This window comes from Lissotriton vulgaris, chromosome 8 (genome assembly GCF_964263255.1).
Source record: "Lissotriton vulgaris chromosome 8, aLisVul1.2, whole genome shotgun sequence".
In the NCBI taxonomy this organism is placed as follows: Eukaryota; Metazoa; Chordata; class Amphibia; order Caudata; family Salamandridae; genus Lissotriton; species Lissotriton vulgaris.
Genome location: NC_141696.1, coordinates 279,179,385 through 279,197,655, shown reverse-complemented (window position 1 = coordinate 279,197,655; position 18,271 = coordinate 279,179,385). Strand labels below are relative to the sequence as shown.

At 42.6% G+C, this 18,271-nt stretch overlaps 1 protein-coding gene across 1 annotated transcript; it reads left to right on the top strand.

Annotated features, from left to right (window-relative positions):
* The first annotated feature begins 2,674 nt into the window (after nt 1-2,674).
* On the top strand, nt 2,675-15,850 carry LOC147696963 (zinc finger protein 862-like). The gene is made up of 2 exons (XM_086936094.1): nt 2,675-3,983; nt 15,837-15,850. Exons 1-2 carry the CDS (start codon nt 2,675-2,677, stop codon nt 15,848-15,850), a joined length of 1,323 nt encoding a protein of 440 aa, XP_086792220.1.
* The last annotated feature ends 2,421 nt before the right edge of the window (nt 15,851-18,271 follow it).

Genomic DNA, 18,271 nt, shown 5'->3' with positions numbered 1-18,271 from the left:
AACGGGATGGGCAAAAACAAGGCAACAAGTTAAGGAAGGGAGCAAGGATAGGGGAATAGGCTGAAATAAACTGGAAATCCTCCAAGTCTTTACACGAGCCCGTGAAAAGACAACAGCAATCGACAGGAAACACAGGAGCCAGGATGCAGGAACCCACAGGTAGCAATATCAAGCATAGACATAAGGGTAGGACTCCTTTTTATGCTACTGGTGTGTCATGTGATGGTATTGGACATGGTCAACGAGAGAGGACTGGGGACCTAATCCTAACAGTTGCCTGGGGCAGAAAGGGGCTGGGGGCAGCATTTGAGGCTTGCGTGCACTTCTGCCCCCGGCCCCCTCCCGCCCCGGCCCAGCCCGTCCCGGCCACCTCCCGTCCCGGCCCCCCCTCCCGCCTGATCCTTACCTCAGCCGCCGGTCCCGCTCCAGGCGCACCGCCCGCACAGGCCGCCACTCTCCAGGCGCCCCGCCGCAAAGGCTGCCACTCTCCAGGTGCCCTGCCCGCACAGGCCGCCACTCTCCAGGCGCCCCGCCGCAAAGGCTGCCACTCTCCAGGTGCCCTGCCCGCACAGGCCGCCACTCTCCATGCGCCCCGCCCGCACAGGCCGCCACTTCGCCCAGCAGCAAGCAGGCTGCGGCAGTCCTCCCAGCAGGTCGCGATCTTCGGTGCCATTTCCGGAAGTGTTGCCAGGGAGCGCAAACGCAAATTATGTCATCACGCAGACGTCGCGGCCGGCGCTACTTGCAAGGACTACTTTATTTTTATTTCGAAATTTTTTAAACAACGTATATTTTTTATTTTTAATAGCCTATGTCCTTCTGCTTGCCCTGAGGTTTTCAAAGATGTCTTGGGTGTTTTGATTGGTGGTGTACTTTTCGAGTTTACCTGGCTCAAAGGTTTGTGTTCTCTCTTTATAATAGTAGTATAGATACAGTGAGCAAGGGCGTCCGCGCCCGAAACGCGTCTGTTTGATGTCTTCTGCACCCTGCACTTTGATGACAAAATAAAAGAAGGTATACTGCAAGCCTGACTCGGGACATTTATTGCTGTTTGCGCGCTGGGGAAACGGGCAGAGGCGCTGCCGTTTTTCAAGTTGGAGAACAATATATATATATATATATATATATATACAGAAACTCCTGCCTGCCTAGTGCTCGGCGGAGACTCCTCAGGTGTAGACCTCTTTAAACTCCCTTCAAAAGTCACGGACCATCACACAGAATCAAGGTGCAAGGTTTTAATCTGCCATTAGCAGACCAGTGTTTTCCATGACATGTTTCATTCCTCAAAGGAGCATGATCACATGGGATATATATATCGGAAATTACACCCATTTGAGCAAATGTGTGTGAATGGGACACGTCTAGGTTAAAACATTGACGTGGCAAAAGGTAAACAAAATGCAGGAGAGGGGCTGGATTGTGTGGGTAGGTGCAGATAAGTTTAGCCTAATGGATGCTAATAATGAAGCACAGGGGCACGTGCCTATTTGCCTAAAGTGGAATCCCAGGTAAGTATTTGGTCCTTTTTCCTAGTGGAGTATCTGGGCCAGTCCCATTCATTGTTTGTAACTCTTAGAGCATTTGCTAACCATCTTGTCTTCAATTGCAGGTTTGCAGTCTGTAAGGTATTTTTATTTGAATGGTCAGGCGGGAGGACCCACAAAGACAAGGTAATTCTGTTTATGTTCCACGTTGCATTTGGGGGGGTGCTTGGTAAATAGATTCACAATCTGCACCCCTTTTCTTTTACAGGTTTGTGAGACTGTGCTACAAATACAGTTGTACGGGCAGACGTGAGTACTTTCCTAGTGGAGTATCTGGGCCAGTCCCATTCATTGTTTGTAACTCTTAGAGCCTTTGCTAACCATCTTGTCTTCAATTGCAGGTTTGCAGTCTGTAAGGTATTTGTATGTGAATGGTCAGGCGGGAGGACCCACAAAGACAAGGTAATTCTGTTTATGTTCCACGTTGCATTTTGGGGGGTGCTTGGTAAATAGATTCACAATCTGCACCCCTTTTCTTTTACAGGTTTATGAGACTGTGCTACAAATACAGTTGTACGGGCAGACGTGAGTACAGGCAGAACAGGTAATTGTTTGGTAGAGTTAAACTGTGGTGCATCTTGTGCATTGTAGTATAACCACATACCTTATCCATGTTTTCTTCTGTTGTAGGTTTCACAGACAGTACCCCACACATTTCAACGGGCATACGCAAGAACAAGCAGAGCAGGTAATTGTTCGGTAGAGTTACACTGTGGTGCATCTTGTACATTGTAGTATAACCACATACCTTATCCATGTTTTCTTCTGTTGTAGGTTTCACAGACAGTACCCCACACATTTGACCGGGCATTCGTGAGTACAAGCACAACAGGTAATTGTTTGGTAGAGTCCCCCTATGGTGCACATGGTATATTTCTGTATTACAAATTCACAATGTGCTGTAACAATCTTTACTTCTATTGCAGGCTCTACGGACAGTGCTACATATAAGTTTGAAAGTACACTGCAGTGGACAGAAAATTCCAGGTAATTACATTCTACGTTTTGTCGACGATGCCTCAGTATTATGTGCCGGTTGCAATCATGAGCATAGGCTTCAACTTTAACCATGTTCCTTTATTTTGCAGGCTTTGTGGCATAGCAGGCTAAACCCAGTTATTGCAAATATGTTCAAGCGCAAAGCTGTACCTTCTGCAGAGTGTGATGCTTCACCACAAAGGAAGAAATGTTGCCTTGTCTTCAAGGAAGAGTGGATGAAAGAAATTGTGGAGGCTGAGACACAGAAATCACGAAGCAAGGTTCGCATGCAACTTGGGGAACTATTTCAATACAGTCCAGACGTGGGCTTAATTTGCAAAGCATGTGCAGAAGCCAAGATTGTTGGGGACTTTTCCACAGGGAAGAAATGGAGTGATGGCTGGAAACTGGATTACCTGAAACGCCATCTAATTAGCAAAGTTCACGAGTCTGCCATGGTGACATTGAGAAACAGAAGTGCTGCTGCCAGGTTTGGTTTTGGAGTGCGGGCAATGCTGACAGAAACTGCCACTGACAAAGCAAATAGGATGGAAGTCGTTGAACGACACAGATCCCTGCCTGAGGAGATAAAGATTCTCATCAACAATGTGTTGCTGGCAGTCAAGATGAATACTTCCATGTTATCTGTACAAGACATCCATGACCATCTAGCTTTGTATGTGAAGATACCAGACAGCTGGAGGAGCAAGAATTATGCCTTTGAGTTCCTTGAGGCCATCAATAGCGTGATACACAGTGAAGGTATGGCAGAACTTCGTAACGCTTTGTATCACACATTGATAATTGATGAGAGCACAGATATTTCTGTTACAAAAATGCTCATTTTGTACTTCAAGTACCGACCTGTAACCTCAACAGAGCACAAAACACAGTTTGGGGGCATAGTGAAGCTGACTAGTTGTAATGCTGAGGCCATCACTACTGCTGTGAAGGAATTCTATACTGCCAATGAACTGGACCTCATGAAAATGGTCATGTTCACATCCTATGGTGCGTCTGTGATGCTGGGTAAAAATAATGGTGTTGCTACTCGCCTTAAACAATCTATTCCCCATCTAGTTGAGCAGCATTGTGTCACTCATCGAGAAGATTTGGGAGTTGATGATGCCTGGAAGAGGGTTCCAATGATTAAAGAGATGGAGACATTATTGAGGACTGTCTACACTGTGTTCTCCAGATCACCTGCAAAGAAGTCCAAGCTGGATGAAATGGCATTAGTCACTGACTGTGAAGTGGTCTCTTTTCGACCATTGAATGAAGTGCGGTGGCTTTCGAGGCATTTTGCAGTTGGAGCACTAATTCGAAATTACGAGGCTGTTCTTAAGTACTTTGAGCATGAGAAAGTTGAAGAGAATGATCCAGTTGCTAAATATTGTTACAAAAAGCTATCTGACTCAAACTACCATATTTCCCTTGCAGTACTTAATGACATTCTGAGTGAATTTGCATCATTGTGCAAAGTGTTCCAAAAAAGTTCTTTGACTACTGTCGAAGCTGTACAGTATGCAAGAGCAAAGATTGGCCAAATTAAGGAACAGTATTTTGGAGCAGCAATGTAAGAGAGATGATGGTGTTGTACAAGGAAAGGCAAGAATTTGACAGTGGGCCTATTCTGTCTTTTGTTTCCCTTCTTTGTGAGCACATGCAAAAAAGGTTCCCTGAGGATGAACTGAAAGAATGGGCAAGTTTTGAAATCCAGGCAATGTCAACACAATCACATTTTGATTTTGGGACTGAGAATATACAAAGACTTTTTGAAAAGTATAAAAATGTCTTGGTCCTCGGTGATTGCGAAACACCAGAAGATGTTGTTCGACAATACAGAGACTATAAATATGTGGTGGCAGAACATGTAAAGGGTGGTTTATTTACCACATTTCAAGACATGGTGAATTTCGCTGTACGCAATGCTGCTCAATATAGTGTGGTGTCTCAGCTAGTTGATGTCTGCGCAACATTTCAAGCATCTAGTGCAGATTGTGAACGAGGATTCAGCCTCATGAATACTATAAAGAGTAAATTGAGGAATAGACTAGAGCAGAAGCATTTGGATATGCTGATGAGGACAAAGGCCTACCTCCTGAATGGGAAAGTTGACCTTGATAAAGTTTATCTGCACTGGAAAAATGGCAAGGATCGCCGTGAGAAGCAAGCCTGTCACCCATTTAGTGATGCCACTTGACTTGTCCGAACGTCCTTCTCCCACAGTCCATCTTTGCGTGTATGTCTGAGTTTTAGAAGCTATCCCTGGCGGGATAGCCCAACATTACTCAGTAACTTTCACATCAAATTGTAAATGTTATGTAATTTTGTAACTTATTGTGTATATGTAATATTGTATAGGCTCTCAACATTCCCCCACCCAATGAACCGTGCTCCAGTTAAAAATATTTAGTAAAATCTTATGATGGTACCACCTTTTGGAGTCTTGTGCTTTTCTAAAACTTAAGTGTACTTGCCTGTGTAACCAATCAATGTCATGGTGTTGTTATCCAATATGCAAATCGCAATACGCAAAAGCTTAACGTGGAGCTGTTTGTGTGAAAATGCACCATCTTTTCACTTTTTTAAGCCAACGTTTGGAGTGACATGTGGCGCTGCACACGCGCGCGGTCTGGTTCCTGGCGCACATAGCCATGATTGCAGCGCACAGAGACCCTCCATTGCCGCACACAGAGGAAAAAAATTAGAGGGAACATTGAAGGCGGCTCCCGGCTTTTCGCCTCAGGAGGGTTTGTCTGAATGGACATCCCAGTCACCAAGGAAATGGAAACAGTGATCGCATGGTACAACATCTAGGCACACACCACCTAAGAGAAGTAAGTGCATCTTGGTTCTTGTCATGTAGACCAGTCTGGATGGACTTAATCTTACCTGTACTCAGAGGCCTGTTTTGCAGAGAAGAATGTGTGTTAGATCTCTGTCTGACACTCTCATCATGTGCGCAACCGGATGTTGATGCTTTACTGGATCCTATATGGCCCATGTTCTACAGTGTCCCCAGCTATTCCGATGTTGATAGCGGCATTCCTAGAGCCGCCACAGGTGGTATCGGCTCCTGTTGGTATGGACATTGGCTCCGCCTCTGACACCCAGGCCTTGGATGGCGCACAGGCAGCTCCAGCATCGGTTGTGGACAGTACAAAAGATCATCTGTGCTCAATTGACATACTCTGTGAGGTGTTACAGGGACCGTCATCTGTGGGGACAGGCAACGACAATGTTGCGTCTACCAGCCAGGCCACATAAACATTTGACTCAGTTGACCCATCATGTTCTGCGAGAAATTTGATATTTTTTTTGAGAAACAAACAGAAAATTGAAACTCCATAACAAAATTTACATTCTATTGAGTATGCATGGCTTTCAAATGCTTATAGTACTTTGAACAATACCTACGGACACATTAGAGCTATGGCTTGAGCGACAATTTCCTTTTTAAACTTTTTGAATATTTTTTAGAACGTTTTAAACATTGTTTTTAACACAACAAGAAACAATTGTTTTTTAAAAAACTATTTTTGCATAGTATCTAGTCAGCCTAGTAGTACGTTTAGAATTTAACTATGTCGTTCATTCAGAAGAGGAGTGGGTGTTATATTCCATATAGGTGATCCAAAAACGCACTCCGTTTGGATCAAGGAGAGTGTCTCCCTGATGCACTCAAATCAATATTCAGTTCTTTATTCCATGGGTAAAAAACATTTTTTCTGGAAACTTCAATGATGGTCAATACTATTATTCATAAGTTTCAAATTACTCTTGAGATAATCATCAATTCCAATATTATTGCGTCATAATATCAGTACTCATAAACAAAAGGATTCTTTTATGCCCAATGCATTTTGGGCACATTCCATATAGGTAGCATTACATAGGCCCCGGTAACTTCATTACCCTTTATCTATATTCTTCCCTACATTACACTTATAGCGGTTTACAGGGACTGACCTTTTACCTAGATACGATACTGCATTCAGAACACGGGTTTTCCCCAGTTCGAAATCATATACTTTATTCATGAGGATTCTTGGAAGCACAGCAGGGCGACCATCTCCTGTATAATTAATATCTATGTATAAAGTTCATGCCCAACCTCATCCTTAGGCCGACACAGTAATACAGTGAGGTAGGACCCCTGGGGAGACCTATGGGTATGTATACAGCACATCTTGCTATGATAGAGCAGAGTAGACTGATACTTCCCAGCCAACACACTGACCAGAGACTCTCAGGTTCCTGCATGCAGACACTATAGCTTGCAGTGGTCTAAAACATCCCTTGCCCACCCTGAGGCCAGGACTGGGTCCCACAGTCTCTTACTTCAGGTAATGGGGTTGACTTTATCCTAGAGGGATCATTGGCTTGACACCTACACACATGCTAGGTACATTTAGGTACATCTAGTTAGGGAAGCATCGTAGGAGTAAGCATCTTTTTATCATGTGTTTTGTATACTCTTATGTAATCATGATTATTGGAAGATGGTAGAGCTATACCATCCATTTACATTTATAGTACTGCTAATCATTTATATCTCATACTGTCTAACGGTTGTTGCAGCTCATCTATTCTACCCCAGAATAACAACTGTTCAATAAATGCTTATTGAAAATCCCCAGCCTGTTTATTCTGTTTATATCCGACTAAGTAAGCACGAGTGAATGAGCAAAAAATAGTATATTGTTTCCACGGTCCTGAGGGATCAGGGTTGTCATGTTCGATGGTTGCCAAGAACTATTCTCTCCTTGGTAAGAGGAGATTCTAGTGGCGCTGTGAGCTAGTTGGTACAAAAGGCCAACATACCCGGTGGGGGTGTTCCGAGTTAGTCTGACACTAATCATACAGTGTATGCTGTCCAAATGCGCAGATCCAGTATATTTGTTATTGGAGTTACGCGACACTAGCAAGGACTCTTCCACCCAAAACACCACTTCAGCCAGTGGACAATGGATGAGGAGATGGACACTATGGCCTTCCTCCTCATCTATGCCCATAACAAAAACTGACTACAAACTATATTGAAGAGTAGACTCAACAAACAGACATGTGTAGACAGGTGTTTATTATTGTTCATTCCAGGTGGTATAGTATATAATGCACAAAAACACAGCCTGGACATCTAACATCACATGTCAGACTCTGCCACACGCAAACACCACCCTTGCAGCCCTGCTAGACTGACGCTGGACAATAAAAGAAGACTGTACATGCTCAAACCTCAGGTCCCATTCCAAAGGTGTGAGTGTGGTTTTTAGTCATGCAGGGTAGCAGGTCTACGAAAGCCTTTCTGGAAGCAAGGGACCATAAAGTACCCCAATGCAGGCTAGAACAGACTTAAAATTTCAAACTTAAAATTGCCAATCCCCCTCCATTTCTGTGGTAAATTGGTGACGGCTGTGTTCCAGGTTCCTTATATTCTGCTGGAGTGAGAGTCAGATTACAGTAAGTGTAATGGTTTCCAGGCTAACCCTTGCTCAGTCAGGCCTATGAACTTTGACCGTTGATCACTTCAACAATATATTAGCAATAATCAATATTAGGTGTGAATCAATGAAGAAAGTTTTGGTGACATTTGAAGGGTTTTATTCATTCAAATCTTTCAGCAAGGGATATTTATTCTGCATTTTTATTCATCATTAATTTCAAATCAGGTTAGTATCAATATAATGCATAAATCATTAAACAAGCGTTGTTCCATAGAAGAAAGAATCCCTAGTCTAAGAATAAAAGAGAAAAGAGTTCATTAGAATCCATAAAGAGCTCTATGTTGAGAGAGTGAGAGCAAATGTAAAGCTTCAATAAGTTTAAATCAATAGTAAAATAAAATCAAAGAAGAACATCTCGTAAAAAGAAGTCTGAGAAACTCAGTCGACTCTCAGCGCAATCTGGCACAGGGTGTGGGGCAAAGGGAACATTTCTCAATCAAAGCTCTGTGGACCAGTCTGCGAATATGAGCCATCAATGGAGGTTTGCGTAGGAGAGAAGTGGAATAGGTAGCGTGCAGGCTAATCTAGGAACACAAACTTATAAATACAACATAATTTTTTAGAATCTGCAACTGCTGGAGCCCCATCTTCTTCCATCCAATCACTGTCTGAGATTTTTCTGGGAACCAGATTACTCCTCTCTATATCGCAGAGAAGACAATTGTTAGAAATGGGGGTCTCTAGTTGGCAGAGGTAGGTACCTTTGTCCAAATAGGGACCCTTGCTTCAAGTCAGGGTAAGGGGGATACACTTCTAAAATACCCCTGCTCACGCCCTTGGTAGCTTGGCATGAGCAGACAGGCTTCTTTCAGAGGCAGTGTGTGAAGCATTGGTGAACAAATACAGTTATACAGTGAAAACACTGCAAATGGACACCACACCAGTTTAGAAAAATAAGTAATCTTTATCTAAACCAAAACAAGACCAAACAACAAAAATCCAGAATACAGTTGTTAAGATATCCTTAAAAATAGGTTATTCACTCAAATAAAGCTTGCAGCAACAAATACCTCCACCTGGAGTATTACGACTTTGTGGCAGATGAAAATCCCAAAGAACGGCACTGACCGCGAGGTGTGCGGAGTCGGGCCCAGAGTCAAGCAGACCAAAAAAGAATAATACCTTCGAATTGATGGGAGCAAAGGCGGTGCACGGCGTCGGGGAGGTGAGGTGATGCTTCGTTGGTGCCTGCAGCTCGGTTCCTTATGACCCCTGGGGAGGTGATGCCTCTGTTCCTTACTGCACCGTTGGGGAGGTGAGACATCGGTTCCTTACTGTGTCGAGGAGGTGACGTCACGGATGGCAGCGAGGCGTCGGTTCCTTTCGATGGTACGATGTCAATGGATTTGGGCGTCACCCACGTCGAGGATTGGCTCAGCGTTGAGGAAGCTCCGGCATTGATGAAGTCGGGGCTGCGGTGCGAGTCGGGACGCTGCGTCGTGGACATCACAAGCGGTGTCCTCGGCTCCTGTGTGGCACGGTGTCAGCAGGTGTCGGGCCTACGGTGCAAGTCGGGGGAGTGCGTCATGCTCTTCATGAACAGTGCCCACGACTTCGGTGCAGGTTGTGGCAACACTTGCCGGCGTCTGTGTTGCAATTTCCTTCTGTAGCAGCTGAAACAGCAGTTCCAGATGCAGCTAGACAAAAGGGATGAAGTCTTTGTGTCCCTGAGACTTCAGAACAGGAGGAGAGCTCAGTTTCAAGCCCATGGAGATCTTCCTCAAGATGACAAAGCTAACAGCAAAGTCCTTTTCTCCTTTTCTTGGCAGCAAGCAGCCATTGCAGGCCAACCCCAGACAGCAAACAGCACAGGGGCAGTATTCCTCCTTAGCTTCACCGGCTCTTCTCCTTGGCAAGGTTTTTCTTGATTCCCAGAAGTGATCTAAAAGTCTGGGGTCTGGGCCCCTCTTTTTATACACAAACATCCTTTGTTCTCTGAAGGCAGAGAGTGTATGTACCTGGCCAAAACCAGTTCTGTCCTCACTGATGCCGCTTCTTGCCAGACAGCATTGTTGCAGGCAGACCAAGCCCATTCAGGTAAAAAGAAAATCTCCTCCCCTACTCTAAATGCAGCCCCTCTCCATTCAGCCCAACCCTGACTCATTCTTTAGCCACAGCCCCTCTCCAGCCCCTGTCATCCAAAAGACAGACATGCTATACACAAACCCAGCAGAGACACACTGGATGGTTAGGCAATAAAATACCTATTTTCTAAAAGTGGTATTTTCAGAATGTAATAAAAATCACCCTCACTAAGAGATGCATTTTACCATTCTGAGTTCAGGCATATCAAACTTCATGTTTCTACCTTGTTCCCAGATATGTTTGTAAGAATCTATAAACAAACTCCCCATTCTCTCCAATGGGAGCAGGTAGCTTTGCAATAGTGAAAAACAAAATTAGCAGTAATTCAATATCAGGACATGTTACACACATCAGAACATGTCCTAACTTTTACCTACAGTGCACCCTGTCCATAGGGGTACCCAGGGCCTACCTTAGGGGTGACTAATATGTAGAAAAGGGAAGGTTTAGGGACTGGCAAGTGTGTGCACTTGCCAAGTCGAAGTGGCAGCCCCAGGCAGCACACAGGCTCTGCAATGGCAGGCCAGAGTTACATTTTACAGGCTGCTTCTGTGGGTGGCACAATCAGTGCTGCAGGCCAGTAGCAGCATTTTATTTACAGGCCCTGTAACATACAGTGCACTATACTAGGGTCGGATAAGTAAATCAAATATGCCAATCATGGAATCACTAATCCATATCAACAATTTACACAGAGAGCATATGCACTTTAGCACTGATCAGCAGTGGTAAAGTGCCCAGAGTCATAAAACCAACAAAAACATGTGACAAACAATACAGGAGGAAGGCAAAATGTTCTGGGATGACCCTGCAAAAAGGGCCAAGTCCAACAACAATGAACTATGAAACATGTTAACTAAATTTATTGCAACTAATATCGAACAGTATTCAGCTTTGCTCAGAACTGAGCTTTCCCATGCATACTTGTACCAGTCTATCCTTCAAAATAAAGTAAATTCTTTAGAAGTTATAACATCTTTTTTGGAAAATATAAACATTTTACAACAACATGACCTAAAAAGGAAATACAAGTTAATTTAAGGGGTGATCATTCACATTATTTTACTGATTCTTCATATGAGGTTGCACAGTTTCCATTTAAACTAAACTCCTACTCACTCCTAAGGAATAGGCTTCTAGTATAACAGCAGCATTTCTACAAAATATGTGAATCATGTTATAACATTTTGATCTTATTATGAAATAGCATCTTTTTGTGAGGGTCAAGAGTTCACATTTTTGCTATATCTTCTTTTATATCATCTTTTTACATGATCTCATTCTCACAAAAATTCTAAATGAATGACTTTTGACTTTGAAATTGAACAGTTTGAGGCCTAGTGTGTGTGAGTATAAGTGTGATACCTGTGTACATTTTCATCTTTTTAAACATTTTCTTTTTATTTTTGACATGCACATTAGTTTTTGCATGATCATTAAAACCAATAATATTGCATTTTATTTAACTGCACTAAATATTCCCCACTCTAACCATTATAATTTCGTACACACATGAGCTGGATTTTCAGAGACTGCTTTTATCTTCAGTTGAGTCTTTCTTTTGTATTGTTTTGCCTCTCTGGGATCTTGATTAATGAAGTCATGCAATTTTAATTCTCTTTCCATTCTGTTATTTGTAGCTCTGCTTTTTCTTATTTTAATGTAATGCGTCCAGCATTTTTGAGAAGCAAAAGCAAGCAATAAGCAACACCCTAATATAAATATTGGCAGAAATATAGCCTTCAGGATTCCTCCTCCAGCAGTTGCAAACCAATAGAAATTGTCAAGATTCCCCTTCCAAACCTTTGTAAAACACTTGGTGTCTCTTATGGTTCTAATTCAGGTTCCAAGTCAGAAACCACTAGAGCTATCTCATAAACCTGAACTCCCTGGTTTATGTCAACCATCTCCTTCAAGTCAGCTGCCACATCTCTGGGTGTGTGTACTTCTCCCTCAGCACTAAATATCACATTGTTGCTGCCCCCATTTAAGCTGGACTCCCCCTCTAGCCCGGCCAAGCTCAGTTCCTGAGCTGCACACATTTCCTTTTCTTGAGCTAAGGCCCACTTGACATCAGCCCACTTGAGTTCCCGGTTGAACTCTCTTAGCCTCCGCTCAACATCTAGAAGCCATTTGTCTTTCTCTGTGTCTCCCTCACTGTCAGAGAAGTCCTCCTCAAAATCCTCTGGTAGTGTTGCTTACCAGAGTTTACCTCACAATACATCCTTGTGGATCTTCTATCCACAGAGAGCCCCCTCTCCTTGCAAAAGGCTTTTATCTACTTCATTGTGTAGATGTACAGGTGCCAGATTTGCCCCTTTTTGTCAAGACCTGACCGGAACAACAACTAACCAGAGTCTCAGTACCAAAAATACATCCAGGATGACACCAGAAAGCAGAATTAAACAGTATGTGGTTGTGTAATGGTCTGCACTAAACTATTGGTGTACACCAATCACTGTGGGTCAAGTACAAATACAAGTTCAATCCTCACCGCTGACTACCAGTGTTAAAAGTGGAAGTCTCTATTTGGCAGAGGTATGTACCTTTGTCCAGGTAGGGACTCTTGCTTCTAGTCAGGGTAAGGGGAATACACACTTTAGATAACCCTTGCTCACCTGCTTGGTAGCTTACACGAGCAGACAGACTTATCCCAAAGGCAATGTGTAAAGCATTTGTACTCAAAACACACAGTAATACAGTGAAAACACCACAGATGAACACCACAGCAGTTTAGAAAAAGAATGTATATTTATCTAAACCAAACCAGACCAAACCAACACAAATCCAACATACATGTAGTAAAATATCATTTAAAATCTGTTATTTCCAAAATAAAACTTGTAGAAAACAAACAGCTCCACCTGGGGCTATTACGACGTTGTGACAAAAATAAAATCCAAAGTACGACGCCAACCGCGAGGTGTGCAGCGTCGAGCACTGGGTTTCATGGACCCCCAAACAACCTTGGAAAGTGAAATCTATAATGCTGCACGGCATTTTGGAGGGGAGGCATCAGTGCTGAGGTCCCTGGCTGCCACAGGGGAGGTGAGGTGTCATGTTGGACATGGGACATCAGTTGTGTTGGCGATGAGGTGTTGGTTCTGGTGAAGTGATGCAAAATCGGCAAGTTATTGGCGCTGTGATAACTGGATGCAGGCGCTGGCAGTGTGAGTGCCTGCGACAGGAAGGCCAATAACTGCAGGCGTCGAAGGGCGTCAGAGCTGCGGTGCAGGCTGAGCAGTGTGCCATACATTTCACAAGCGGTGCCCCTGGCCTTGGTGCAGATCACAGCGTCATGGCAGCATTCCTGACAGCATTAGATATTGTTTTTCTTGCTTCTGTTAGGTTTCTTACAGTTCCCAGCAGCAGGAACAAGCTCCAGAGGCCGAAAACTGGAACAGGAACCTTCTGACAGGCCAAGAATTCTCAGCAATAGAGTTCAGGGGAGCTGGTGGTGAAGACTTTGTGTCACTGAGACTTCAGAACAGGATTCCAGCACACACAAGCTCCTAGAGATTTTTCTTAAAGCAGGTTTCTCAGCAAAGTTCCAGTCTTTGTCCTTTACTTGTCAGAAGCAGTAACTGCAGGCCAATCCCACTCAGCAATGGGGAAGTACTCCTCCTCACATCTCTTTAGCGCTTCTTCTTGTCAAAGGTTCCTCTTGAGTCCAGAAGTGAAATACATTTCTTGGGTTTAAGGTTCACTACCTTGGGGTACACTTACGAGGTTGAAATGGCAGTTAAAACTACACACAGACTTTGCAGTGGCAGGTCTGAGATACCTTTTCAGGGCTACACATGTGGGTGGCACAATCAGTGCTGCAGGCCCACTAGTAACATTTGATTTACAGGCCCTGGCACACTCAGTGCACTTTACTAGGGGCTTACCAGTGGAACAAATATGCCAATCATGGATAACCAGTCACAATAGTAATTTATACAGGGAGCATATGTACTTTAGCACTGATCAGCAGTGGTAAAGTGCCCAGAGTCCTAAAGCCAACAATAACAGGTCAGGAAAAATAGGAGGAAGAAGAAAAACGTTTGGGGATAACCCTGCAAAAAGGGCCATATCCAACAGAAATGTTCTTTGCAAATTCTTTAATTTTCAAATTGTCATTAGGTATGTAGGAACAACAATGCTGAGATGTCAGCATCGAACATGCTCTGCCTTTTGCTCTGCCTTTTTCTGTGAGTACAATGTCTAATGCTAATCTGTTTTGGAAAACCATGAATCAAATGACCACTAATTCTGTATTTACCACTAGCAAAGCTCCAAATGTACTGCTTGCTAACTTGTTGACAACAGTTGAACATTTTCTGATTTTCTCACCATTCACATTACTCCTACTGGTGGAATTATTGCTCCAATTATGTCTCCAACAAGTTGGTTTGCATTTTGTGTACTATGTATGTGTCTGTGTGTAGGTGTCATGGTCAAAGCGTTTATGCTATGTACATGATACGTTTTCGGCAATAATACAACCAAATCACATGTGCCATCCCAGTCAGCAGGCAGATGAAAGTATGCATCCTGTCCAAAAATGAAATGGACTGCAGGAGTCATCATGCCGTCTCCTTGTAAGATCTGACATTCCCCTCTCATCCTTTCAAATGTGTTCTTTACAGCTACTAATTCCCACAGGCTGTGTTCTACTTTGTGTTCTCCTTTTAAATACACACATGTTCCCCTTCTGTCTAATTTTAATTTACTTTTTGAAATCATCTTCTTCTTTCTCCCAGACAGTTTTGAAAAATGTTCTTGTCTACCCTTACTATGTGCAATCTATTTTTCTTTGTATGTCATGATGAATACTATTTTCAAGGGTTTCATTAAGCTGGTTCAATTTTTATCCTAGGCCTTAATGCTATCTATAGGAAAATAAGGTCTTAAATAATAACACGCTGTGTTCATGTCTTTTGCTTGCGAATCTAAATTCATGCTTTTCTGTAACCTCACTCTTGAAAGAACTAAATCATAATTAGAATAAAAAATATTCATTATGTCCTCGCCTACACACTAGCATTAGCAAAATACGACATGATATTGCGTGTGACAATCACCTCTTCTGCTGCTGATGAAGGCAAATGTGCACAAACGTAACGATTCTTTGTGCTCATATATTGAGTGTATTTTTCAATGAACCTATAATAAACATTTATTGAATAATTCTCTGCTTTGTAATTTATGAAAAATACTTTTACCTATATCTGCTCTATTATGTGTGCACCTGTCTCGGGTGCAGATGTCAATCTGATCTCATGAGCTGGAGTGAAACAATACCCTACTAACACTATTATTGTTGTTATTATTATTATAACTAAAACTGTTACTAAGAATGTAATACCCATAATACTCTTGCATCTATTTCTATTTAAACAGCACATTTTTGTCTGTAGTCTTATTGTTTAAGCTAAACAGCAATAGTTTAACCACTCAGTTTAGATTTCGCCAGTAATTTTCTTCAGTAGGTTATTTTAAAACAGTCTTTAACAGTTAGCCGTCTTAGATCTATATGTACAACAATCTTCGTATAGTCATTTCTAACCCAACAGCGTCTTCTTCAGCAGACTCCGGCCTAGGGAAATCTTCTTAAAATGAAAAATGGTATTTGAGTCTTTGACAGGACTTTTACTATAACAATGTCCCTCAATGCTTCTCGTTTTCTTTCAGAACACATCTTTTCTCAGTATTTTCTCCTTTCTCTTTAAAGATCTTTACAAGTAACTTTTGTCACCACTTTTTTGATTCTGATGTCATGGGGTCTCATATAATTCTGAACTCAGATCTCCCAAATCTGATATGGGTGTTGCTAGCACTTGGTTTATGTAGTAAGTCCACTCAGGTGCAGAATAGCTGCGGCAAGGTACTTGTGCTTTTTTAATCTTTTTGGAGGTTGTTACTGTTCTTCTACGTCACTTACTCCACTTGACTGTGTTTCTTCAGTGATTGTTTGCGGTCAACCGACACACTTGATTTCAATCTTCTATGACCATGAGATTTTGCCCATTCAGCACTTCGGGTGTCTCTTCTGGTTCCAGCACTGGTTCCTTCACCGAGTCTTCTTGCTGTTCTGATGCTGTCTCAACTGTCTTTTCAGGTTGCACTTTTGTCTCTCCTTCTTCATCAGAGACTTTAATGCCACTTTGTTTGATTACAAGAACCTGGTTTGGTGTGACTACTTTTCGATCTTCACCCCTCTCTTCTCCTTGCTGTCTTACATCATGTGTGGTTACAGATTGTGTCGGTGTAGTCACTGGTGCTCTTCTTTTTGACTCATTGAACACCACTTCATCGTATGTATTTCTTACTTTTCTGGTGTGAGATTTGTGCAACCAGTTTGGCAATCCACCACACTTCACATCAGTATTTGTGGTCAAGATGATCTGGGAGGGGCCTTTCCATCTCGGTTCCATGGAAGATTTCCATACATGCTTTTTTACCACTACCCAGTCACCTGGGTTGAGGGCATGGCACAGGTCTAAAGTGACAGCTTCAATCTGGCGAGAGATAGAATGCACTACATCAGCCAATCCTTTGCAGTAGTCAAGTATCATGTCATCTGTAATATTCAATAGTGCGTTTGCATGCACAGCAAGCAGTCTCATTGCATGCCCCATGAGAAATTAGTGCGGGAATAACCCTATCTTCCTGTCGGGTATATTTTGGAGACTCATCAACACCAAAGACAAAGCATCAGGTCAATTCATTGAAGTGGATGCACAGACTTTTGCTATTCCTGACTTTATAGTCCGGTTGTGCTGCTCCACTATTCCAGAAGCCTCCGGTAGTGGCAATGTAATTTCTCAATCTTCAATGCTGCACAAATAATTCTCAGGGCCTCAATATTGAAATGAGTCCCTTGATCTGTCTCCAGAGAAACGGGTATCCCGTATTTAGGTATAAATAATGCAACAAGAGTTTGGCAACAGTGAAGCTGTAATTTTTCTGTGTTGGATAGGCTTTCACCCACTGAGAGAAAATGCACACTATAACTAGGGCATAACTCAACCTGATACAACTAGGCAATTTTCAATAAAGTCCATTTGCACCCTGTTTAATGAACCCCCTAATCTCCCTATTTCACTCAGTGTCACTTGTGTTCATTTCCCCGCATTCATTTGATGACAGGTTATGCACCTTGCCATATTCTAAATTTTGGATTAAACCAGCTGTATCTGAACAACCTTAACATTGCATCTCACCCTATGTGTGCTGTTGTATGATAATGTCATGTCATGGGGTATAATAAACTGCCTGGTAACACTAGTATCCCATCTGCAGATATCCATATGTCATATGCACTCTTTTCACATCCTCGCTGCTCTACCTCGGTTAATTTTTTCCTGCTAATCTTTCAACTCTTCCAATGTGTCACTTATTGACAACACAATTGAGCAGTGTCTTCTGACTCTTATCTCTACCAGAAGTCGGGAAAGGTTTCCACCTAGGTGATTTACACAGCACACCCCAAAAATATTTTCCTTCTTGAGAAGGACACATCATTTCACTTTGCCTTTCATCCAACATGTGATGGCAAAGGATCCCGTATGAATTTCAGGGCAGTTTATATGTAGTTCTAGTTCATCTTCTGACCTTTCTCCACCTGTAGACTAGTCTCCCCATCAAGTTCCCCAGCCTGACCGGCTGGAACCTGATTCTATGATCAGATCTGGTGTCATCCCAAAGGAAGAAACGGAATCTAGTGCTGTCAACTGCATGTGCTCTCCTATGATTGATAAACATTCTTCACTTCCAGCTGTACTCCCTCAAACAGAGTTGTAGAATTTTGGAAAAAAACAATCATCACTTGATGAGGACACCAGCTAAAACTTTGTGCCCGCTTGAAGAAGAAGCACTCTTTTCTTTTAAAATTTCTGAAATGTCTAAACCCAACAACTAAATCATGCATGTGGTGTAAGTCTACGCTACACCAAACTAGCATGAGATTTCTGTTTTGAATTCACCTCCAATATACCTTACAAAATAATTGCTACACAGTAAGGAAAATAATGGTCAAGTCCAGAACCTGGTGGCCAACTGACAAACTTCAACAAAAATATAGTGAAAGAGTCTCAGGAAAGTCCACAACAAAAAACTGAAGTCCTCCCACATAAATGGCAATAATGTCAGCATTAAAGACTACCC